The 24,235-nt window shown below is 66.8% G+C and overlaps 2 protein-coding genes across 7 annotated transcripts in view; one reads left to right on the forward strand and one right to left on the reverse strand.

Moving 5' to 3' along the window:
• The first annotated feature begins 733 nt into the window (after positions 1 to 733).
• SH2B3 (SH2B adaptor protein 3) lies at positions 734 to 24,198 on the forward strand. 6 transcript variants are annotated; one of them, XM_051826824.2, is made up of 8 exons: positions 734 to 863; positions 9,039 to 9,806; positions 20,208 to 20,309; positions 20,387 to 20,478; positions 20,561 to 20,649; positions 20,952 to 21,166; positions 21,259 to 21,430; positions 21,587 to 24,198. In XM_051826824.2, the coding sequence occupies exons 2-8, from the start codon at positions 9,066 to 9,068 to the stop codon at positions 21,880 to 21,882; spliced, it is 1,707 nt and encodes a 568-aa protein (XP_051682784.2). In that variant the 5' UTR covers positions 734 to 863; positions 9,039 to 9,065; the 3' UTR covers positions 21,883 to 24,198. The 6 variants fall into 6 exon arrangements, with proteins under 6 accessions (XP_051682784.2, XP_051682783.2, XP_051682785.2 ...); XM_051826823.2 differs by lacking the exon at positions 734 to 863 and adding an exon at positions 1,834 to 1,974; XM_051826825.2 differs by lacking the exon at positions 734 to 863 and adding an exon at positions 1,834 to 1,974 and having other exon boundaries at positions 20,952 to 21,110.
• ATXN2 (ataxin 2) overlaps positions 23,657 to 24,235 on the reverse strand; it is a 121,587-nt gene continuing 121,008 nt past the window's right edge. Inside the window, exon 25 of the mRNA XM_051826807.2 lies at positions 23,657 to 23,789. Coding sequence (XP_051682767.2) covers positions 23,788 to 23,789 — 2 coding nt within the window. The 3' untranslated portion in view covers positions 23,657 to 23,787. The remainder of the gene's footprint in view (positions 23,790 to 24,235) is intronic.

The following is a 24,235-nucleotide window of genomic DNA, read 5'->3' on the forward strand; positions in this document are numbered from 1 at the left end:
GTGGACCCCTCGGCCCCCTCCCCCCTCGCCCCGCGTCTTCAGAGGCCGGAGGTTCCCGCAGGGGTCGCCAGGGTGGGTCCTCCTGCCCGCACCCTCGGAGGGGCGGCTGCGCGCGGCCCAGACTCCTCCCCCCGGGGCCCTTGGGACCCCGCGAGCCGGGCCTGCCTTTCCCGTCTCCCCTCTCACCCCCGCACCTGCTGCTCCCGGATCGCCTGCCCTCCCCTCCCCCGGACGGCCTGGGGCCCTGTCCGGGCAGGTGCCCTGTTCAGCATTGGTTCTGCGGAGATGCCCGAAGGAGCCGGGTGTCCAGGCGGGTGCAGGGCCGAGCACGTGGGCCGTCCCCGCGGCTTCCCCAGGCCACAGCGGGAGCTGCCCCTCCCCCAGCCACTTCCTGGTCTCCGAGCGCCCCGTGTCCCCTCACCGCAAGGCAGGGGTACTGGCTTTGCCCCTGCTGGGCCCCCAGCACCTAGAACAGTGCTCGGCACAAAGTAGGTGTTCAACACGTCCCTGGAACAGCACACTCTCGGGTCTGCAAGGTCACTGGGCTGGAAACCCCCACCACCTGGGGAACCCCTTCCTGCGGGCGGGGGGCGGGACCCCGGGCCGCTCAGTTCCCCGACCGCCCGGGCGCCGGGCGCGCGCTCACCTCGGCCTCGAGGGATGGAGTCGGCTCGTCCGGCCCAGGCCAACGAGCGGTGGGTCGGAGGAGCACCGGGCCCCTCCAAGTGGGGGCGTGGGCGACTGGTTTCCTGTTGGGGGAGGGGAGCGCAGCCATTCCCGGCGCCCCTGTGCTGCGCTACCTCCACGCCGCCCCGGGGAGACCCGCCTGGTCGGCCTGGGCTCCAGGAGGCCCTAGAAGAAATGTGAGTAGCCTGGGGGCGAGCAGAGGCCCCGGGGCAGCAGTCCAGGAAGGCTTCCTGGAGGGGGGGCGCGGCCAGGTAGTGGCGTGGCGCTGGGCTCAGGCGCTCGGGACGCGGCAGAGCGGTGCTGAGGCTGGGGGCGCTGAGGCCGAGGCGGGTCGGCTCTGCGGAGCCGCGGAGAGGCGGGAGCGGGCGGGCTGGGCCCCCTCCCCAGGCGATGATGAAAGTCCAGGTTGATCTTGCGCTGCCGGGCCCGGCAGGCGGCGATAAGGCCCTCAGGGCGGGAGACAGCGGTGGGTGCGCCCCCTGTAGGCCGCACAGCTCGGCGGCCCCTCCCCAGGCCCCGCCTCCCGGCCTGGCCCCGCCCCCGCCACGCCGCGGCGCCCTGTGGCCTGCAGGCGTGGGGTGGGTGGGACCCGGGTTGCCCCGCCCCCCCCGCCGTTCCTTCCCTTCTTTAGGCTGCGCGACGCGAAATTTGGTGGGTGAGTTGTGGGCGTGGCTCGGTGAGACCCCCGCCTCCCGCCGGGCTCGCACCTCCGGATCTCAGGGCCCGGCCCCCGCGGAGGCGCTGGGCAGTGGGCGGGGCCACCTCGGACCCCGCCCCTGGTCCCTCCCCTTCCACAGAGCAGCGGGTTCGCCAGGGCGTGGCTCTCGGCGGCCCCGCCCCTCCAGGCCCGCCCACTCCGGGAGCCGCGGGTTCGCCGGGGCGTGGCTCCCCGTGGCCCCGCCCCGCCGCCCTCCCACGCCGGGCTCGGCTCGCACAGCCGGTTCCTCTTTACATAACGGCGCGGGGCGGCATGGGCCCGGGCCACCGCCTCCGCCCGGCCGCCCGCCCGGACTGTCGCGGCCCGCGGAGGCCACGGCGGCCGCAGCGAAGTTGTCCCGGCGGCGTCCCGGGGGCGCATCCTCTCGCAACTGTCAGGCGCTGGCGGCGGAAATGATGAGGCTCTGGCCATCTTCCGAGCCGGGGTTTCCTGCCTGAGCCCCGCTCGAGCGAGAGGCGAGCGAGGAGCCGACGCGCCCGGGGCGGGGGCCCGCCCGCCCCCTCGAGGTCTCGGGGGGCCGGGGCGCGCGACGCCATGGGCCGGCCGGGCCCGTGCCCCGTCTCTCTCAGGTAAGCCCGCCTGCCCGCCGGGCTTGGGGGCGTCCCGGGGCAGGGGAGGCCCCGGGGCCGGCCCTGCGCGCCCTCAGCCGCCCTGAGCGTGCCCGGCTCGGACTCGGGGGGCGCCGAGGCAGGGAGGGCCCTCCGCGGGTTCCCCACTACCTGCAGCCCAGCCGGCCAGGCACAGCGGTCCCTCGGCGGGAGCCGGGAAGGAGGGGTCGGGGTCGGGGTCGAGGTCGGGGCTGGGGTCGGGGTCGGCGCCGTCTGGGGAGAAAGCGTCAGCCTGAGGCCGTGTGCGCGCGTGCAGGGAGCAGCACCCCCCCGACCCCGGAGCCCAGGCCCTGCCTGGGGGATGCCCCCGCCCCGCTCTGCACTGCCCACGGGTTAGGGTCCTGGAACCGGGGCCCCTTGACCACCCTCGGCCTCCCCCCAAGACTCCCAGGGAATACCCCACCAGGCCGAGGAGGGGGTGTCGGCCTGGGGGGGCACCAGCGGGCGGCTGTGGGCTGCATTTGAGGAACTGGGGAGGGGTCCGCCCGGCCGCCCGCCGCTCGGCTCCCTACAGTTTCCTCATTCTCCTGTTTCTCTTCCCCATTCCCGGGCCACTGCGAGGTAGGTGGGGAGGTCAGTGCCTGCAGCTGGGGCCGCGGAGGGGGGAGGGAGGGCCGGCCCAAGTGGCGCATCCTTGACACCTGGCTGCCTCCCGTTTACAGCCTGGCCTCGGGCTCCTGCCGGGGCGGCGGGCAGGGGGATGTCCCCGGGGGGCGCGGGCCGGGTTAGGTCTGGATTTCCCATCGGTGACCCGGCCGCTGGAGTGGAGCCGGGTCCAGGGCGTCCCGGGGACCTGGAGCCCTGGCCCTGATGGGGGCGAGCCGGCTCAGGGGACCAGAGGCCAAGGCCCCCAGCCCGCAGGGAGGTCGAGCGGTCGGTCATCGGTCTGCTTGCTCGCTGCGTGCCTTTTCCCACAGCCCCCAGTGGGAGGGAGAGTCCTGCTGAGCCGCAGGGTGCGTGCTCCTGGCCGGTCCCCCAGGGCCGCTGGGGAGGGGCTGGCCTGGGCCGGCGGAGGAGGAAGAGAGGCTGGTGGGGCCGGCGCCTGAGTCCTCCGCCCCTGAGCGGGGGCGGGCAGGTGGTCTCCCTCTGTCCAGCGGGCTGACAGGTTTGCGGCCTGAGCAAGGCACCTGCCGCTCAGCTACAGGTGGCCGCGCGCGTCTCGGCCTCACCGGCGATAGCGCTGTTACCGGCTGTGGGCCGTGGGCGCCCTCTGGGAGAGTCCTGAAGCCCCGGGCAGGGTGAGGGGAGGGCGCTCTCTGGCTCTGGCCTCCGTTCCCCGCTAGGAAGTGGGTCTGACGACTGCACCCACCACAGGACCGCCGGCACCCTGGCTGAGCGGATCCGCAGAGCACCCAGGGCGGTGCGGCCTGGGGACAGGAGGGCCTGGGGTTGGCTTTCGCTGCTGCCCAGGTCACCTCTGCTCGGCCTCCTTCTCGGGACTCTGTGGTCCTGCTGGCCACAGGGCTGCCCAGCCTCGCGTCCTCCCGCCCGGCACGAGAGAGACACACTTCCCCGGGGGAGCAGGTCCTGCCTGCGGCCGCCCTGCCCCTTCCTGGCCCCTGCGCCCAGGCCGCAGGCCCCAGCCATGAAACTTTCTGAAATGCATCAGATGTGCAGGATCGCTCCAGCTGTGCCCGGCGGGGGGGAGCCTCCCCGGGGACAGAAACTGGGGAGCAGGGTTGGAGGCTCCAGGGAGGGGGGCACGTCCCGGCTGCCAGTCCCAGGACCCCCTGGCCCTGGGAAGGGGAGACGGGGCCCGGGGGGCTGCCCCCGTCAGCTGCTGTTGCTGCCTTTGCTGCCAAGGCCCTCGGGCCCACTGGTGTCGTCCCACAGCCTCTGAGGCTGCTTGCTGTGAATCCTCGGGCTGAGCACTTGACCTCTCTGTGGCAACTGCTGGGCGTCTGTGAGCGTATTTGGAGTTGAACTTGCGCTCTGTGGGCTTCCAGCTGCAAGGCCTCGGGCAGGTTGCCTGGCCGCTGGCCCTCCCTGCCCAGGCGGCTCCAGCACAGATAGGAGCCTGGCACAGCGGAGGGGCTCAGACTCTACAGTCTGTCGTTGCTGTGTGACCCTGACCTGATGCCTTAGCCTCTCTGGGCTCCAGGCCTCCTCGCCTGTGCAGTGGGGCCCCAGCGAGCGTGAGCTGCTGCTCTCCGTGCCCAGAGGGACTGGCGCTTCATCGCCAAGTTTCCTGGGCAAATGGTCCCCAGGCCCTCCCCCCAAGACACCCAGCATCCTTAGCCAGGCGGGGCAGGAAGCTGCTTCAGTGTGGCCCCGAGAGCCGCCCTTCTCACGGGGCCTGGAGGTGGAGTGCCAACCGCTGGTTCCCAGCTCCCCGAGGAAACTGAGGCGGGCGGGCTGCCCAGGGGAAGTGACTCAGCCGGGGTCGCCTGCTGAGTCAGGCCTGATTGGACCCAAGAGCCCTGCAGCCCGGCTTCCTGGCTTCCAAGGACTTGAGGTCCCTTGTGGCCTGGGGGAAACCGGGCAGTGGGACGTGGGCCCCAGCGGACACCTGCTTGCTTGGCCCCCGCTGCCCGGGCATCCGGTGCTCCTCTCTCGGGACTCGTGGTCCCGCTGGCCACAGGGCTGCCCAGCCTCGCGTCCTCCCGCCCGGCACGAGCGAGACACTTCCCCCGGGGAGCAGGTCCTGCCTGCGGCCGCCCTGCCCCGCCCCGGCCGGAAACGCGGCTGCTGAGCAGATGGCTGGGAGATTTTTCCTCCCACACCACCCTCTCAGGGGTCGTGGGGGGGGCTGGGCTGCGGACTTCCTTGGGAGCTGGGCCTGGAGCCCCTGGGGGCCCACCCGGATGTGGCGCTCCCCCCCCCAAGCCGGCTGCTGCCCAGGCCACGGGTCCCCAGGGAGGCCTGGGAGGGAGGAAGTGTGTGCCCTGGTTACAGAGGCTGACTCACAGGACGCTTGGGGGGGGGCACTGGGGGCCTGGGACGCGACTTCGGGGAGAGAGCATGGTGGGGGAGGGAGCATGGGGGGGAGGGAGCATGGGGGGAGGTCCAGAGGGGGGCCCTTTGCAGGGGGGAGGTGCAGCCCCGCGCTGAGAGGGAGCGCAGGAGAGGTTCCCCGCTAGGGTCTCCCCCTTCCTCTGCCCGCCTCCCAGGGCAGGTGGAAGAAGCCACATCCTGGGCCGGGTGGGGTTGGGCTGAAGTGGGTGCTGCCCAGGCCGAGGCCCGGCCCCCGGCCCTCCCCACCTCCCGAAGCCTGGGTGGGGCCGTGGCTGCTGCGGCAGGCTGGGGTGGGAGCAGGGGAGGCCGCAGGACAGTTCCTGTGCTGGCAGACTGTGCTGGCCTGATAAATGTCCCCGGGGCACCAGGTGACCCCAGAGAGGCCTCTGCTTCCCCCTGGCGTGGGCTTCCCTGCGCCCGGCCGCTTGGCCGTCAGGAGGCGGGGGGTGCCCACCAGGCTGTGTGCTTTGGCAGCCCCTCGGCTCTCGGCACCTCCCAGGGCTGGTGTCGGGGGAAGAGAGAAATGTCCCCTGTGCCCTAGAGTCTCCTTGGAGGAGGACCAGAGGTCTCCTTGGAGGAGGTGTCCCCTCCTAGGGCGTAAGACTTTCTGCCCGGTCTCTGTGGGCTGGGGTGGGGAGGGTGGAGGCTCAGCAGGTGACCAGGGCCTTTCCCGCAGGCACATGGGCCAGCCCACGTGACTCCCGCCCAGGCTGATGGGCCCATCTCGGGGGTCGTGGGCGGGAGCCCAGCTGCCCAAGACCTTGTGCTCCTTGACCACCTCGCTGGAGGGAGGCCCAGGTCCTGCGCAGGCCACTCTCCAGGGGGAGACACGGTTGGGCTCTGCTCCTGGGACGCCCCTGCACAGCCTGGCTCCTGGAGCCGCTGTTCTGTTCTGACCACAACGGGACTGAAGGCCAGGCCTGCAGGCGTCCGTTCTGAGGCCGGGGTAAGAACATCAGTGTGCCTTCTTGATCTTAACTTTTGTTTAAAGATTATTTATTTGAAAGGCAGAGAGACAGACAGACAGACAGGTCTTCCATCTGCTGGTTCTCTCCCCAAATGGCTGCCACGGCTGGAGCTGCGCCGATCTGAAGCCAGGAGCCAGATGCTTCCTCCAGGTCTCCCATGTGGGTGCATCTCCCAAAATGCAGGGGCCCAAGGACGTGGGCCATCTCCCCTTGCCTTCCCAGGCCCCAGCAGGGAGCTGGATCGGAAGTGGAGCAGCCAGGTCTCGAACCGGTGCCCACAAGGGATACCAGCGCTGCAGGCAGCGGCTTTACCCACTGTGCCACAGTGCCGGCCCCCTCTTGACTTTAATTTGAAAGGCAGGGAGATCCACCTGCTGGTTTATTCCCCAAATGCCGGCAACAGCCAGAGCTGGGCCAGGCCAAAGCCAGGAGACTGGAACTCCATGTGGGTCCCCACGTGGGTGGCAGGGTTCCAGGCTGGCTTCCTCAGAGCCCTCCCACCTTGGCTGTGGGTCTGGGGGAGTGTGGAGCCCAGCTCCTGGGCCTGTCGGCGACGCAGGAGTCCATACAGCTCTGTTCCTGGGGCTCCTGTGGGTTCCGAGGCGGGGCCCTGGGGTGCACACCCGGGATGGAGCTCTGGTCAGATCCCAGCACATTCTGCTCCCCATCAGACAAGCCACTGCTGGCTCGCCTTGGTTTTCCCATCTGTGAAATGGGCATAATGACAGGCCTCTGCCCTCTAGTGGTGGGCGAGAGAGTGAATGTTGCCATGTGTGCGCCACCGAACCTGGGATCAGGTCACGTGTCACCAGTCTGTGGTCCGCCTGTCCCCCAGCTCCGCCACAGCTCCCCGCCTGGTAACTGGTGGCTCCCAACCGCAGCTGGAGGTGGGCCTCATCAACTCAGTGAACACCCACTGGGACGTGAGCCCCCCCGTGGGGGGCAGGAGCCTCGGGGGTGCCTCCTGTGTGCGGGCTGCCATCAGCCCACAGCTGTGGGACCCGGCTGGGCTGCGGTTTTTCCATCTGTGAAATGGACGCAGAAATTGGACGTCCCTCCTGGGCTTCTGGGAGGCTCGTGACAGCAGTTAGAGCCGCCCTGGGGCCGGGCTAGGGAGGACTCATGCTGTCATGGGGGAACCGGAGCAGGGCACGTGGCGGGGGAGGGCTGCGGGCCGCCGCTGGACTCAGTGAGGGGCGTGGACAGCTCCGCTGTGGCCTGGGCTCCGGGACTCTGACACATGGGGCCGCACGGGGACAGGTGTTCCAGGCAAAGGCTGGGGTGGACAGCACCCCCGGGGCAGGTGCAGCCATGCGTCTGCCGGAGGAGCCAGATGTTGCAAGTCTAATTCATCCAACGTTCGCTAGATTCAGGCAGCACACACTTATTGAGCGCCTGCTGTTTGCTGGGACCTGCAGCTGGAGCGCGGGAGTCTGGTGTGGAGGGAGTCCCAGTGACGTCAGGGTCCCCGTGCAGGGGCGGTGTGTGCCCAGTGGGCTGAGCACAAGGTCAGGACTGCTGCTGGATGCAGGCAGAGAGCAGACAGGCGGAGGGTCACACAGGGCGTGGGGGTGCAGCGGGAGCATGGATCTGGGCTCCCCAAAGCTAGGAGGGCAGTGCCTGCCTCCCCTGGGTTCGGGTCTGGGTGTGGGGTGCGGCGGAAGGGAGCCCACGTCGGGCCTCAGCTCTGCACCGGCGGTCCCTGGAGGGTCCCACAGAAGTGGGTCCGCACGGTTCCCGGCCTGCCAGGTGGGAGCAGTGACAGGTGCGGTGAGGTGGCGGGGCCGCTCCTCGCGGCGCCCCGCGGTGGGAGCCCTGTCTGCTGTGGGCGGCCCCACGGCCGCAGTGAGGGAGCCTGGGCAGCCCTGTGGCCCGGTGCGTGCAGCAGACGCCGCATAGGGACCCCCGCCTTTGCCCAGCGGGCGAGCTGTGAGTCCTGGGCCAAGCGGACAAAGCGGGCGGGCTCATTCCCACTCATGTCTTCTTGCGTGTCAGCTCTCTGGCCCTCGGGGACACTGCAGTGAGGATCCCGGCGGCTGGCCCTGCGTGCTCGTTGGCTCCCAGGGCTCCATGGGCTGGGCGCCGTCGGGTCCCCTCTCCTGGGTGGAGAGACTGAACTCGCAGGGTCACCCCGCTACGTGGCGCTGCTGGGGTCCCCAGCCAGTGGCCGCCGCCCGCCTTCCATGACCAGCCTGGAAGCATGATTCTGTTCCCCTATAACTTTGTGGGCAGCACTTGGCACAGCGGGATGCCACCTGGGCCACTCCCAGCCACTCTGCCTCCCGTCCAGCTTTCTGCTAACGGGCACCCTTGGGCCTCCGCCAGCCCCGGGGGAGACTGGGACAGAGTTCCAGGCTCCTGGCTCGGGCCGGGCGCGGTCCTGGTGGTTGCAGGCATCTGGGGGGGGGGGATCTCTGTGTCAGTCCCTGCGCCTGGTAAATAAAAATCGAAACAAAAAGACTGAAAGAAAAGTTAGTAGCTGAGAATACGTTGGTACTTGACAACGTGGGTGGTGGGTTTTTGGGGGTGTGTGGGGGGCGCCCTGGCTCCGGGCTGTGCGTTCGCCTGGCCTGGAGGGGGCCGGCTCGGTCTTGGTCAGGTGGGCATTCAGGCGGCGGCAGGAAATGTCCCGCAGACAGGTGACCCGGCGCCTGCACTCTCTTCAGTACTTCCAAGTGGGACTCCAGCTCCAACACCGGGCCTGCCAGGCGGCCCTCCAAAAATTCCGCACCCCGCCACGGAACCCGCAGCGTGGCGGCCCTGCGTGGCGCTGGCCAAGCCGATTTTTGGCGTCGTGCGGGTGAAGGACACGTCTGGGGGCGGTGGTTGGAAGTGCGGGCAGCCCCTCCCCTTATCCACGGTCCCACATCTGGCGCTGCTCTTTCCTGCGTCCAGCGTGGGATTTGGAAAGAAAGAATTCCCACGTGCTAGGCTGGGGCTGGCACCACGCTGCGTGCAACCCCTCGGGCCGCAGCATCCCCGCACGCGGCCGGCCTGCTGGTTACTTGGTATCCACTCCGTGCCCTGGGGTCCTGGGGGGCTTCGGGCCTCGCCGGCACGGCTGCTCACTCCTTTCTCGCCCGCCCCCCGCGTGTCTTTCAGCCTGGCCGCCCCACGTCGGTCTCCACCATGAACGGGCCCAGCCTGCAGCCGTCCTCCGCGTCCTCGGCCTCCCCGGCGCCCACGGCCTCCCCGGCGGCGGCCCCGGGCCCCCGGGGCTGGAGCGACTTCTGCGAGCTGCACGCCGTGGCCGCGGCCCGGGAGCTGGCCCGCCAGTACTGGCGCTTCGCCCGCGAGCACCCGCAGCACGCGCCGCTGCGCGCCGAGCTCGTGTCGCTGCAGTTCACCGACCTCTTCCAGCGCTACTTCTGCCGCGAGGTGCGCGACGGGGCCCGCGCCCCCGCGGCGGCGCGCGACTACCGCGACACGGGCCGCGGGGCCCCGGCCAAGGCCGAGGCGGCCACCGCCGAGCCCGGCCCGGGCCCCGCCGGCCTGGCCCTGCCCAAGGCCCGCAGTTCCGAGGAGCTGGCCCCGCCGCGGCCGCCCGGCCCCTGCTCCCTGCAGCACCTGCGCCGCAGCCTCCGCCACATCTTCCGCCGCCGCTCGGCCGGGGAGCTGCCCGTGGGCGCCGCCGCCGGGGAGGCCGGCGAGGGCGCGGCCCGGCCCGGCCTGGCCCGCAAGCTCCTGCCCTGGACCCTGGCGCGGGAGCCTCCGCCCGAGGCGCTCAAGGAGGCGGCGCTGCGGTACAGCTTGGCCGACGAGGCGTCCATGGACAGCGGGGCGTGCTGGCAGCGCGGGAGGCTGGCGCTGCGCCGCGCCGCGGGCCCCGACGGCCCGGACCGCGTGCTGGAGCTCTTCGACCCGCCCAAGGTACGCAGCTGGGCGCCCGGCACCTGGGGGCGGGGACGGGGACCGCGGGGTGCGCAGGTGGCTCTGTCGGAGGACCCGTGAGGCATACGGGCAGGCTGCAGAGCTGGGCCGCCCGGCGGCAGCTTCCGGCGGCGTCCTGTCCCGGGGCCCCGGGTGACTCCGTGCGGCCGCCCTGCTGCCCCCTTGCGCCGCGGGAGACTTGCCCCGGGCTGTGTGTGGGTGGGTGTGGGGGGGGCGTCCTTGAAGCCCCCGGCCCAGGTGGACGTTCCTTCGCACCCCCTCGTGTTTCTCGATGTCATCTTTCGAGTTGGAAAAGCTGGGCCGTTTGCGCCCGGAGCCCGGCTGGGGCGGGTGTGCCGGGTCCCAGGGGCCGTGCGTCTCCGTTTGGTCCCTGCTGGTCTCTATGCGCAGCCCTGGCCGTGAGCCTGAGCGAGACGGACCGAGGGCAGCGTGGAGGGCGCCGAGCGGGGTCCCGGGGGAGATCACGGAGGGTCCCACTCCGTGGGGCGCGGGTAGAAGTGTCGCAGCGCCGTGGTGTGCAGGCGGGAGCGTGTCCACCCAGTGGCCCAGCGGCGCCAGCCCCCTCGCACCTCCCTGGGTGAGATGTCGGTGTCCTGGACCGCCACAGAACTGGGTCGCCTGGGTGTCGGTGGGGGCGGTCAGGGGCGGCACTGGGAGTCTGCACGGATGCCGGAGGTGCCCTTCTCTCTGCTGGGTCCCCGGGAGTGGCCCCGCTAGGTCTCATGCAGGGTTAACCTGGTGAGTGTGGCAAGCTCAGCCGATTGAACAAGGACCGAAGGCTGAGGGGGGTGGAGCTTTGCAGCCCGCCTCCTGGCAGGCAGGGGGCAGAAGCGGGTGTGTGGCGGCCCAGGTGCCACGTGGGCTGCAGTGGCCGGGGACCGAGCTGGTGGCCCCGTTCTGCGTGCCCAGGGTGGGGTCGGGGTCCAGGTGCTTCTGTGTCGTCCCCAACGCGTGGTGTTGGGAGTTTGCAGTGCGGCCGCCCTCGTGGGTACGCTCTGGTCTCTCCGTGGCGGCAGTTTGTCTCACCGGGGATGCAGGCGTGTGGGTGCTGCCGCTGGACCTCACTCTCTGAAGTGCCTTTTTTTTTTTTTAATTTATTTGAAAGGTCGAGATAGAAGGAGAGAGAGAGAGCGCTTCGGTCCGCTAGTTCACTCCCCAGATGGTGCAATGGCCAGGACTGGCCAGGAGCTTCATCCGGGTCTCCCACGTGGGTGTAGGGGTCCAAGCACCTGGGCCATTTTCCACTGCTTTCCCAGGCCGTTAGCAGGGAGCCGGATCGGAAGTGGAGCAGCCGGGACTCGAACTGGCGCCCCCCAAGTGCTGTTCCGATCGGCCTGTCCCGTGACCTGTGAGAGGTTCCGTGCACTCTGCACGCCTCCTGTGCTTTGCGTCACTGCCCGGCGTGGGCTGCCTCGGCACTGGCACGGGTCCCTCGCTCGCCTGGGGTTCGTGTCTGCCGGGAAGTGGGGCCCCACAGCTGTGCCAGGCTTGGGAGCAGCTCTCCCCCGCAGTCTTCCCGCCGCTGTGCACCTGTGTCTTCCCCGCGTCATCAAGTAGCGATGTGGGTGGGGCCTGGAGTGGGAGGAGTCGGGTACACCAAGTGTGGGCACACCAGCCGTGGGCACACCCGTGAAACCTCAGGGCCGTGGCCAGGCTCCCCGTGAAAATCCTCGCTGTAAGAGCAGATCCTGCTTCGAGCGAACCCGCTGGAAGGCGAGTGTTGGAGTCGGGTGGCCCCGGGCTCAGCGCCCTCCGTCCCAGGCCCCCCGAGCAGGGTCTTTGGGAAGGACGCCCCTCGGGAGCCGGTGCATGGGTGCCTGGCTCTGAGTCCTGGCCCCACCTCCTCCTGCCTTCGGGCACCCTGGGAGGCCCGGATGGGGGCCCTTGGGGAGTGAACCAGATGGAAGATCTGTCTCTGCCTCTGCTTCCAAACAAGAATGAAAATAAAGGGAAGTGCATGTTTTGAAAAAAGATCTATGGGTGGATTTCAAAAATCAGCTTATCTTTTAATTCCATTTTCCGCAAACCTTTGAAGCCCCTGGGCTGGGGGAAGGGAGCACTGGGTTGCTAGGACGCGCGCGCGCTGTGTCCAGGAGGACCCGGGACTCTTGCCCGAGCTGGTTGGGGCCCTGCGCCCAGCTTGAAGGTTCCCGGGTCGCCCCACTCTCTGGGGCCCTCTCTCCCTCTGTGCCGAAGCCGGGGCGAGGGGAGGACCCTGGCCCCCAGCCCAGCCAGGCCGGGCTGTTCCAGGGGCTGGATGCTGTGGAGCCAGCAGCCCTGGGGGCCTCCTGGTGGCGGCAGCAGCGGCGTGGGGTCAGGCCCAGCTGACGGCTGCCCCGAGTGGCGCAGAGCTCCTAGCGGCTGGGCCCGGGCGCTCAGACCCCAAGCCTGGCATGTCCCTGCCGGGTGGCCAGCTCGACCCCTGGCCTGTGGCCCTGGAGTTGGCTGTGGAAGCAAGTGACTTCCAACCCTGGGAAAAGGAAGGGCTGCCGGGCGGTGGGCGGGGCTGGAGGGCTTCAGCCTGCACCTGAGCGCACAGCGGGGCTCCCCCCAAGGTCCGGGGCTCTGCCTGTATGTAAAATAGGGGTAACAGGGGCAGCTCTCCCAGGGCCCAGCGAGGGCTGCGGGGTGGGGAGCTCCCTGCTACGGGGGCTGTGCATGGCCTGCTGGGAGGGGAGGTTGGGGCCAGCACTGTGCCTGCGTCCCAAGGTCAGGGGCGAGTGGAGAAGCCATAGCTCTGTGGTTTCAGTGCCGGCCTTGCCAGCGAAATGGGCAGCAGGTGCCGCCCCAACCATTGGCCTTTGGGAAGAGGCGGGGTGGTCAGTACACGGCCCTGAGCAGAGAGATCTGGTGGGGGAGCAGCAAGTGCCCAGGCTGGGGGGGGTGGGGTGGGATGGGCGTGAACTAGCCACTGAGACAGGCAGGCCACAGAGGGCTGGGCCTGGGCTAGCTCAGGACCTCACGGGCTCGGGCTCGGGAGGGCCTTGCTGGGGGCGGTGATGGCAGGGCGTGGCCTGATCCTTATCCAGAAGCCTCTGGGCATGGGCTGGGGGAGAAGCGTGCCCTGGGCCTGTGGGACTCGGTCTCTCCCGTGAGTAGCTCCCGGGAGCCCCAGCCCCTTTGACAGCTCGGCCCAGAGCCGCAGGGCGTGCCTGGCACCTGGCCGATACAGGACTTCACAGGAGTCGGGTCGGTTGCCTGGGTCAGCGGCGGTGACTTCGCCTAGGAACCCAAGCTTCCAGTTCTTCCAGTTTCTCTCAGGGAGTCTGGGTGTGGCAGCGTCAGGCCTGCACCCCCAGGAGAGGACCCCAGCTGGCCCGCGCCTGTGCCACTACGGGAGCCTGGTTGGGGCGGCACCGGGCCGGCCAGGTCTGGGTTGGCCGAGACGGTCTTGAAACCCTGCCAGTCCTGGCATTCTGGGAACCAAGCCTTAGTTGCTCTCCTGTGTACAGGGGCGACCGTGGAGGTGCAGCTACTCTGGAAAAATCCCACTTAGCCACCACTAATTGGGCTTTGTTACAGCCCAGGTCCACTGCCCTGTGAGGGCAGCTGCTGTGATCACGCCCATTTCCCAGATCGGGAGACTGAGGCCCATCGAGGTTAGGCCACTTGCTCCAGGCCACACTGCTTGTGAGTGGCCCAGAGGGGATTGGAACCTGGTACCTGGTGCGTCCCCGTGGCGGAGTTTCGCCTGGGGGAGGCATCTGTCGGGGCGCCCATAGCCACATAGTCCTGTGCCCAGGGGCCTGGCCAGAGCCCTTCCGTGGCATGGAGGACTTGGTGGTCCTGGCCTAGCCTGCCCTGCCTGTTTCCCGAGGGAGTACAGGAGGTGGGGACTCCCCGGGGCCCGTCCACGTCCCTGCTGGCACCACAGGCCCCCAGGAGCCCGGGGAGGAGGTGGCCAGGCACTGGAGACAGCGGCCTCCTCTCTGCTCCTGCGCTGAGCGCCCACGGCAGGTGATGTGGCCTTGCTGGGCCTCGTTCTTAGCTGTGGAATGGGGGTGGTCGCGGTGGCCGGGTATGGGGTCCGTCCCCGCGCAGGCGCACACTGGAGCCTGCTGGGTCGCGCCCGTTCTGCAGACAAGGGCGCTGAGGCTGGGAGAAGCTGAGGCGCTGCCCGGGCCCGTGTGGGAAAGAGGAAGCCGAAAGCAGGGACGTCCGCCGGGGCTGGCGGTTTCCTCTCGGCCGGAGGGCGAGGAGGAAGGGGAGGCGGCGGCAGGAAGTGGTGGGCAGGCCTGTGCCCCCCCCCCCCCCCGAGCTGGGGGACTTGGGAAGGGCTCCGCGCCCGACCTGCAGCCGCCGTGATTTGCGTGAAGTGTGAGCTGCCTGTGACGGACACGCCCGCAGCCTGCCCGTCCCGTGGCCTCCTCCCCCACAACCCCACGGCAGAGGGGCTGAGGGCCAGAGAGGTGGAGGGACTTGCCCGAGGCCACCAGCAGGAGGAGCCAGCAGTGGGGTCCTCGCGAGTGCGGGCCAGGAGCAGAGGGGTCGCAGGGGTCCCCCTGTGGCATGGCTGCCAGTCCCCTGCCCATCTCTGAGCTGCGAAGTGACAAGGGCCTTCTGGGCCTGGGGGCAAAAGGAAGGCGGGGGTGGGCTCCCGTGGGGCCCCTGCCTGCTCGGCAGGGCTCTGGGAACCTGGGTGTGTATGTGTGTGTGTGTTGGAGCTGGGTGTGTGTATTGGGGCTGTGTATGTGTGTGTGTGTTTTGGGGGCCGGGTGTGTATTGAGCTGTGTGTGTTTGTGGGGCCCGGGTGTGTGTGTTGGGTGGGGCTGTGTGTGTGTTGTGGGGGCCAGGTGTGTGTGTGTTGTTGGGGCTGGGGGGGAGGGTGTTGGCACGAGGCCATCACAGTCTGGATCCGGGCGCAGGGCAGCTGTGGGCTGAGGTCTGGGCGCTAGCTTCCCCGCCGGCGGACCCAACCGGGAACTCCTAACGGCATGGAGTCCTCCGTGGGCCCGGCCACGCGTCCCCTCCTCCCCGTGGGGTGGGCGCCGTGGAAGCCTGCACCCGCCTGCAGGTGAACGGATGTTCCAGAAGTCTCTGCCTGGGGGGGCCGCCTCCCTCTGACCCCGTGCAGGCCTGTGCGGTCCGCGGTGACAGAGCTGGGGTGGGGGGAGGGCCACCTCTCCAGGGAGCCCGCCCAGCCTCCCGGCTTCCTGTCATCTAGGAAGCCGCTCTCACCGCCCAGGGCCTCCGGGCGGCTTCTGATGGCTTTGGTTTCTCGAGGAGCACGGCTCAGGGTGGAAATGATAAAGCGACCCAGAACTACCCACGGCGCCGACCGGCGCAGACCCGCGCTCCCTCACGCCAATCCGTTACCTGCTGCTTTCTTTTTGAAAACTATTTATTTATTTTCAAGGCAGACAAAGAGACCTTCCATCTGCTGGTTCACTCCCCAAATGGCTGCAATGGCCAGGTCTGGGCAGGCTAGAACCAGGAGCCAGGAGCTTCTTCCAGGTCTCCCACGTGGGTGCAGGGGCCCAAGAACTTGGGCCATCTTCTGCTTTGCCAGGCACATTAGCAGGGAACTGGATTGGAAGTGGAGCAGCCGGGACTCAAACTGGTGCCCATATGGGAGGCTGGCACTGCAGGCGGTGGCTTAACCCACTGCTGCACAGAGCCAGTCTCACTTTTCCTTGTTGATTTGCAAGTGCTCTTTACGTATGGCATGGCTAGGATCTGTCACATGTTGCAGATGCTTCCCGAATTTCCCACTTGACTTCTCGGTTTTGTTGCTGAGTTTCTTGCCTTACAAGGTTTCCAAGTTCAGGCCGTAAATACCGTCCAGTGAGCTTTCTCTCTGTCCCAGTCTTGCCTTCCCCACCCTGGGATCCGGTAAACTGGATAAAGCCTTTCCCAGCTGTAGCGGTTTGGTCCAGCTGGCCTCTTCTGCGGCTGGCGAGCAGGGCCAGGCCGTGTCGGGGTCTGTCACGAGCTGCAGGGAGGCAGGACGCGTGGTGCCTGCAGCTGAGGCCCGGCTCAGGTGCTGACACGCCCTCTGCCCTCTGGAGCACCCCACGGGGGCCAGAACAGTTCCTGTTTCTAATTATTTATTTGAAAGTCAGAGTAACAAGGGTACGAGGGACAGAGGGAGTCTCCAGCTGCCAGTCCACTCCCCAGATGGCCAGAACCAGACCGGGCTGAAGCCAGGAGCTTCCCGCAGGTCTCCCACATGGGTGCCGGAGTCCACGCGGTGAGCCTTCCTCCGCTGCTTTCTCGGGTCAGTAGCAGGGAGCTGGATCGAAAGGGCAGCAGACGGGACGCAGACTGGCGCCCAGTGGGATGCCTGCTGTGCCCCAGCTCCTTTCAGGCTCGCCGGCCGCTGGCAGAGCAGGGCTGCTGGAGGCAGCGCCAGCCTGGCACTCAGCTCCGGAAGGGAGAAGGCAGCCTGGCCAAGGTGCGGCTGGGGCCAGGCCCCCTGGGGCCGTGAGGGTCGCCACGGGGGTGACTGGGAGAGAAGATGGTCGTGAGGCGGGGCCGGGAGCAAACCTGCTGCCGCTCCACAGTCCCGGGAGGTGTTGGTCCTTGGCTGGCACCAAGGACGGTGCCGGCCTGACCTCTGCTGCCCATGGTGGGGGGCAGGCCAGGGGCAGTCCCTATGAAGCAACAGCCCCTGGGGCTGGCCTCACCTGACTGGCTCCCTCTTTTAGGGGAGCCTGGGGGTCCCCATGGGGGTGCTGGCCCACTGTCCCTGTTGCTGTGGCTCTGGAGCAGCTCACGGGGTGGGGGGGTGCTGTGCACTCTCCCATCCCTCTCCTGGCCGCAAGTGGAGATGACTGGGGGCAGTGGACCTGGGGCAGGGCTGGTGCAAGTGGGGTCTCTGCTCACATCTGTCTCCCTGCCCAGGAGACCCCTGTGCCGGGACAGAGGGAGCGCGGGTGGCGGGCGGCCGTCACCCGCAGGAGCCCTGCAGAGGGCTCTGTGACGGCGCACAGAGGACGAGGTGGCTGAAGCAGCCACTGGGCGCCTCTCGGTGTCCTGCTTGGGTGTACACGGGCCACAGTGGGCCACGCTGTTCAGTCCCTAGAGCTGGCCCGTGGCGCTGTGGCCCTGAAGGAGCCGCACCCTACCTCGCCCTCCACTCCCTAGCCAGGGTCCTGAAGTGCAACCATCTGGCAACCCCCAGAGGCGGGTGCTGGGCCCCAGCAGGGAGCAAGGCCTGGTGCCCCACCCCAGCCCCAGAGGGACTCCCAGCTGCAGCTCAGGAAGTTATGGCTGACCCCGATAAGCTCCATGCAGAGGGAGAGGTACAGGAGTCCCCTTGTGACTTGGTGGTCAGGGAAGGCTCCCTGGAGGAGAGGTGTTCTCTGCGTCTCCCAGGGCCGCAGGGCTGCGGTTAGGACCCCTGCACGTTCTCTTTGCTGCCCCCACGGTGCCCAGTGTGTGGAGGGAACTTGCAGGAAACCACGCCCCTGGTGTGACCTTGCCGCCCCGGGGCCTGGCCCTGAGCAGGGAACGTGAGGGGTGTGGCAGCTCTGCCTGGTGCATTCAAGGGGCAGTGGCCGCCAGCAGTGTGAGCACAGCGGGGAAGGGGGGGCCTCATCCTGGCCACACCCACGGTGGGTGGGGAGTCCCTCTGAGCACCCTGCCTCTGGGAGGTGGGCCACGCCCTCCCTGCACCAGATCTTCATGGGTACCCGGTGCCTGGGACAGAGCGGGGGCAGGTGAGCCCTGCCCCGTCACTCACGGTCCCTGCCTGCGCTGCGGGGGTGGGGTGCCCAGCACGCAGAGCTGCCCCCCGTGTCCCGCAGGGACAGCCCAGGCAGGCCGCTCCCTGCAGCAGCGCCCCGTGGCTGAGTCTCTCCAGAATGGGACTGAACTCTGGGAACCAGGGAGCATGCGGGCTTCTTTCTGAGGCTGGCTTTTCAGTGTCACCCGGTGCCACTCCAGCAGTGTCTCACCTAAGGGGGTTCGTCCATTTACCCACCAGGCTCTGGGCTGCACGGGTGACTCGGCTGTTGGTGGCATGGACCCGGGGCTTCCTCTGAGGCTTGTAGGGCCTCATCCGAGATCCCCGTCTGCCGCGGGCAGTGGGCGCGAGAGGAATGTGAGGCCGCACAGCCCTGGGGGGGACGAGGGTGCTCTCATGTTGGGGCTGTCGCCGGATCCCATCTGGCATGGCCAGCCACGCTGGGGTCTTCATGCCAGGCCCTCTGTGTCCTCTTCTGTCTCTCCAGTTCCTGCCCTAGAATCAGTCCTGCTGATCCCCCACACCTGGTGACTCCATGGCTTCTGGGGCTGCCACAGGACACAGGTCCTGCCTGTGTGTAGCGTGCCACCCCACCCTGCAGGGTCTCTGCAGTATCACCCAGTGCCGCGAGGTGCACCGTGTGCCCGTGGCCTCACCGCTACCCCCAAGTTCCAGCCCTTGCTAGAATGGAACTGCTGGGACCCTCACTCCCAGGAGGCGAGCGGGGGTAGCCCTCCCCAGGTGGGCGGAGAGCCACGGACGCCCCAGGGTTGGGCACAGCTGTGCGTACCGTCAAAGGTCTCCAGAGAGACGAGAGAGGGCAGAGCCAGAGCCAGCGCCCGGCTGTCCCCGTGAAAGCACGCACGGCTCTGCCTCCCTGCAGGCTCGCCTTGCTTTTCAGAACACGCTGTCTGCCGCAGGCCCTCTGAAAGGCGGCTGATCTCGCAGAAACTGCCTGCAGTCGGGCAGGACTGTGGGGTCCCGTGTGACTGTCACTGCGGGATGGGAAAGGGGCACGTGACAGGAAGGGCAGGGTGGGGGAGAGTGGGTGCGTCCCGGGCTGCCCCACTGAATGAGGCCTTTCACTTACACTGGCTCACCCGTCACCATAGCAACCCCAGGAAGCGCGCTCTGCCTTACGACGACTGGAGAGCAGCTTGCTCAGGACTGCCCTGGAAGTGGCAGGGTCAGGGCTGGCCCCGACAACCTAGAGGGTAAGAGAACGATCCAGTGCGGGGTAAGCCCTCCCAAGAACTGGGACAGTGTCGGAGCTCGGAGCTCCCCGACAGCCACAGCGCAGAAAGAACCGAGGCGGCGGTCGCTGCAACGGGAGCAGAGGACTTTCGCCCCAGAAGCGGCACTTGCGCCAGGTGCCGGAACGTTCTGCCGCCTCGTTCGCTCCCTCAACCCGAGTCCGTGGCCGAGCCGCCCGCCACCAGGCAGCTCAGCGGCCGACCTACCTGGGTGGCGCTGCTGCCCGCAGGGAAGCAGCCTGCAGGCAGGTGGCGGCCAGGGCGTGGAGGGGAATCCTCCCCAGTCTGCTTGCTCAGCAGTTCCGCAGCTGTGGGGGGAGGAGCTGGCAGAGAGGGGCCCCACAGAGTGAGAGCGGCGGCTTTGCTGGTTAATCTCGGCGCTCACACTGGGCCTGGGCCAGGAGCGGAACTGAAAGGGAGCCCAGGCCTGGCAGACTTCCTGGTAGGGTTCCTGAGGGCGGGCAGGCAGGGTCAGCTGCACAAGAAGGGGCGAAGCCCTTTGTAGACAGGAAATGGACGCTTTGAAGGGTTGGTCAACTGCGCCAGCAGCTAAGAGCAGCCCTCCCCCCCCCCCCCCGCCTGCCCAGCCTGTCCAGCTGCAGGGCCTTGCCCTGCCCCCTCCTGGCCGCAGCAGTGGCAGCATGGGCTGTGATTTGAGCCAAATTCTTGGAGCTGCTCTCCTTCCTCTGTCGGTTGTTAGCACATTACTGCCCCCACCCTGCTGAGGGGTGCCCAGCCCGGGAAGGGCCCTGGTGTGGTCAGCTTTCTGTGGCCAGGCCACCCCGTCTCCTCCCCAGCCATCGGCCCCCTTGTGGAGAGGGCCCGGACCAGGCCGAGGTCGTGGTCCTCGTCTGGTGGCTGTGTCCGAGGCACGATGAAGTTGCGGCTTTGGGACTGACCTTTCGAAAGACAGCCTCTGGCCATGAGGAGCCCTTTTGGGGACAGGTGGCGGTTGGAAGCGCCGGAAGCCACGGTGCTAGGAACACATCTTGGGGCCTCCGTGCTAGCTCGTGGTCCGTGAGAAAAGCAGGTGCTGGCGAGAGGGGGCCCTGCGGCCTCCTGTCCACCCCCCTTTCTAATCTGCCCCGACCTCTGTCATCAGCCATCTCCTGGCGCCTTATCACAGAAGGAAAAGATGGGTGTGGGGGGGTGGGGCCTGGCTCACCCCTTCTGAGACAACGCCCATGCCCACCCGGCAGCAGCAGGCTCCTGGGGGCAGGGGTCTGCAGGGCCAGCCCTGCTGTAGCTGGGTGCCCGCAGGCCCTGGGGACCCGGCCGGTGCTGCCACTCTGCAGCCCTGGGTGTTGCCCAGTGAGGCCACAGTGTGGGGTGTCAGAGGCCTGTTCATCGATGGCACACAGCAGGCGCCTGTGCAGGCCTGGGTGGACAGAGTGCCTGCCACCAGGGACCCGTCTTGAGTGCCCCTTCTTGGTCTCCTAGAGCTCAAAGCCCAAACTGCAAGCAGCCTGCTCCAGCATCCAGGAGGTCCGGCGGTGCACACGCCTGGAGATGCCCGACAACCTCCACACCTTCGTGCTCAAGGTGGGTCATAGAGCTGTGCATAGCCCAGGCCCCCGCGGACATGCCTCAGCCCGACAGCTGTTCCCTCCCTCTGCCAGGTGAAGGAGCGGACAGACATCATCTTCGAGGTGGGGGACGAGCAGCAGCTGAATTCGTGGCTGGCCGAGCTCCGGGCGTGCACAGGCCGAGGGTGAGGCCCGAGACCCCTGCCGCTGGCACAGCCTCTTCTGCCCTAACCTGCGCCCCCCAGTCACGTGTGGCCTCTTCTCCAGCAGGCTGGGGCACAGCGATTCAGAGCCACGTGTCCCCTCCCCCCTGGAGCCCAGCACGCCCAGGGGAAGCACAGACGCCCCTAACCAAGGTGAGTGGAGCCTCGGTCCAGGGTCAACCCATCTTCTCTTTAAGGTTTATTTATTTGAGAGAGAAATCTTCCATCTGCTGGTTCACTCCCCAAATGGCTACCGAAGCCAGGAGCTGCTTCTAGGTCTCCCACGTGGGTGGCAGGGGTCCAAGCACTGCTGCTTTCCCAGGTGCATTAGTAGGGAGCTGACTGGAAGTGGAGCAGCCGGGACTCGAACCAGGGCCCATGTGGGATGCCGGCACCGCAGGTGGCAGCTTTACCTGCTGTGCCACAGCACCGGCCCCTCCCATCTTCTCTCCCAGCTGCTGCTCCTGGGGGGCTGCTGGACCCAGCTTGCCAGAAGACGGATCATTTCCTGTCCTGCTACCCCTGGTTCCACGGCCCCATATCCAGAGTGAAGGCAGCACAGCTGGTGCAGCTGCAGGGCGCGGGTGCTCACGGAGTGTTCCTGGTGCGGCAGAGTGAGTCCCGGCGTGGGGAGTACGTGCTCACGTTCAACTTCCAGGGCAGAGCCAAGGTAGGGGGCAGGGCAGGTGGGCTGTGCCACCCTTCCCCTTGGGGCCCGGGACCCCTGGGGCAGTCCAAGCCCACCAGCACCTTCTCCCGCAGCACCTCCGCCTGTCGCTGACCGAGCGGGGCCAGTGCCGTGTGCAGCACCTGCACTTCCCCTCGGTCGTGGACATGCTGCACCACTTCCAGCGCTCGCCCATCCCACTCGAGTGCGGCGCCGCCTGCGACGTTCGGCTCTCCAGCTACGTGGTAGTTGCCCCCCAGCCACCAGGTGTGACTGCAGGGCCCTGTGCTCAGGGGGAGCAGGCACAGGTGGACCCGGTGGTGGGGAAAGGCCGGCTACAGACCAAGCTAGAGCGAGCCTGCTGCAGCGTGGTGGCAGGCGCAGCAAACCGACCGCGCGGTCTCTCTCGCTTGCTTGTCCTAGGCTCCTGCAGCACCGTCCTGTTCCCGTTCTCCCTCCCTCGCTGGGATTCAGAGCTGGGCCTTCCCCACCTGGGCTCTTCTGGCTGTCCCCAGGGGCTCAGCCGAGAGGGTCACCCAGGCCGATCCTCGCCACCTGAGCAGATCTTCCACTTGGTGCCTTCGCCCGAGGAGCTAGCCAACAGCCTGCGGCACCTGGAGCCAGAGCCCGGGAGTCGAGCCAGGGACTCAGACTACGAATTGGACACATCCTCACGGAGCCACCTGCGGGCCATAGACAACCAGTACACAGCGCTGTGACGACACGGAGATGCGGAACGTGCCCATCTTTCCTTCCTTCCAGTGAGAGACTGAAGGGACACTGGTCACTGTGCTGTCCAGGGTGGATGTGACCCTCTTATCAGGCCTGTTAAAGGGCCTCCGCGAGTCTCCCAGCGGGAACCTGCACTGTCAGGGGTGATGACAGACTTTCTGCTGTTGGGGGAGGGGGTGATCAGGAAGTCCAAAACACTACCAAGCCCCGGATTCTCACGTGGCTTCCCCACTGTAGCTCCAACCTGTGGCGCTACACCTCGTTCTGTTCTCAGCTTCAAGACAAATGCTGTATCAGAGGGACAAGCTCAAGGTCAAAAATGATTTAAACATTTTACCTCAGGTTAGTTTTTAAAGAATTCAGGTTTCAAAACTAAATCAGTGCTTATTTCTTTGCACTGTTCCACCTTGCACCCCTGCGGTTCTGTCGCCAGACAGCCACGCAGACCCTGCTGTCGCCCCCCTCCAGGGCAGGCAGCCACTGTCCCGCCCCAACACGGAGCAGTGAAGTATGCCACCCTTTCAGGGAACGTCAGGCAATGAACCGCAATAGGGCGGCAAGGAAGAGTCCCTACCCTGGTGCCTTATGAATAAAAAAGTGGATTCTGGTTCACAGCCGCTTGACGGTGAGAGTAAATTAGTGATGGTGGGTACGTGTGGCAGACAAGCATAAAGGGAAGGCGGACTCAGCCCCCATCCCACAGCCTACTCAATGACAACACCGAGTATACTACCCCACGAGTGGGTCTGACTCCTTTGGACCCAAAATGGAAGCCAGGGCACAGCGGCCACCCCTGGGAGGGTTCCCAGGGCTAGCAGATCTGCACCTAGACTTGCCTTTCCAAAGTGCTGAGATTGGGGGGGGGGGGCTGACTCCTTCCCACCTTCCCGTGGCGGCCTGTGGAACAAGGGGGCAAAAGTTCGCTCTGGCACCACCTCGTGGTGTGGTATGTACAGGTGCATCAGGCCCACAGCTGACACTACCAACTGCTTTCTCAAGGGGCAGGTTTGGTGTGCTCCTACTCTTCTCTAGCCCGAAGGATCAGCCTTTTGCTTCTAAAAATGCTCTAGAAGCTGGGGAAGCAGCCATTATTCCCAGGTGTTGTCATGGACCATAAAACAGGTTTAACACTCATCCAGACTTGCAGTTCACTTTCACGGATCCTGTCTTCTACAATAAAGCAGGTTTCACCATGAAACCAAGATCATTGCAGACCATCAGTGCCTGGCTGCACAGGTAAGGGCCGGCGAGGTATCCAACCACAGCTCTCATCTCTTAGCAGACTTGGGCAGTGCACACCAGTGTACACACCAGGTACAGCAAACTTAGGGATCTTTGCAGCCAGAAAGAAGCTAACGAAACTGGAAGTCAGCTGCCTCCACACTGCTGCTTTTCTGAGTGTGCTGTCCAAGTTTTAAGCAGGGCAGCTCGGGGACCTTCTGAAAAAATCCCCCTGCTGGCGCTGGGACAAAGCGACACTAAGCTGATGCCTTTTCTTCGTGCTAGAGTCAGGTCCAGCTGGAGGGGGTGGGGGCGGGAGGAGTGGGCTCAGTCCCTGGGCCAAATGCAGCCTTCGCAGGGCAGGCGAGCGGCCCACTGCAGGCATGGCCCGCCCCACTGCTGCTGGCGGGTGCCGAGGCCACGCCAGCCCTTGGAGAGTCTGGCTCCAAGCACAGCTGCACAGCGAGCCTCACGGCCCCTCCCGCCTGCTCTGCTCGCAACCACAAGTGCCGCCGCACAGCCCCCAGCAGCCTCACTCCCGTCGTCTACTACTGAGCTTCGGCAAACTAACAGTCACCAGCACCAAAGAATTAAGTCAACTAACCTGCCTTGACTTTTAGACCAGCAATCCATAGGGCTTTATCTGGTATAAATCTTCTGCCTTTCATCAGTTCTGGACCATGTAGGAGAAAGGAATGGCAATCATTAACATCTTGGGCCAGAACACTGTTTTTACTTAACAGTTTCTTAGCCTCACTCAAGGCCCCTGAGGGCCTCCTGAGATCCCCCGCCGTTGCATTTTTATTCGGGGCTAAGCCTCTTCTGTGGGTGTCTCCCACAGTCTTAGGGAACTCAATAGTGCCCTGCCCACTGCTCTGAACACATCTGACACCCAGTGTTGGGCTGGGGTGAGCGCACTGTGATGACACAAGTGAGCTCACCTTGTTTCACTCTAGGCAGAAAGGTATCTGGCAAAGTTTTTTGTATTGTTTATGTACTATATATAAGTAACTTATTCTGAAATAATGCACATTTTGCTATAATGTACAAATTGCTATGTGAATTAAAGTTTTCAGACTTTTGATCTGCTGCCAGTGTGTAGAGGCTGTCTCCCCCTGC

The sequence above is a fragment of the Oryctolagus cuniculus genome, chromosome 21, assembly GCF_964237555.1.
Source record: "Oryctolagus cuniculus chromosome 21, mOryCun1.1, whole genome shotgun sequence".
NCBI classification, from domain to species: domain Eukaryota; kingdom Metazoa; phylum Chordata; class Mammalia; order Lagomorpha; family Leporidae; genus Oryctolagus; species Oryctolagus cuniculus.

Coding starts and splice junctions, on each gene's coding strand:
- SH2B3 (XM_051826824.2), top strand. CDS start 9,066: ATGAACGGGCCCAGCCTGCAGCCGTCCTCCGCGTCCTCGGCCTCCCCG. Junction 20,310..20,386: donor TCCACACCTTCGTGCTCAAG/GTGGGTCATAGA, acceptor TCCCTCTGCCAG/GTGAAGGAGCGGACAGACAT. Junction 21,431..21,586: donor AGTTGCCCCCCAGCCACCAG/GTGTGACTGCAG, acceptor TGCTTGTCCTAG/GCTCCTGCAGCACCGTCCTG.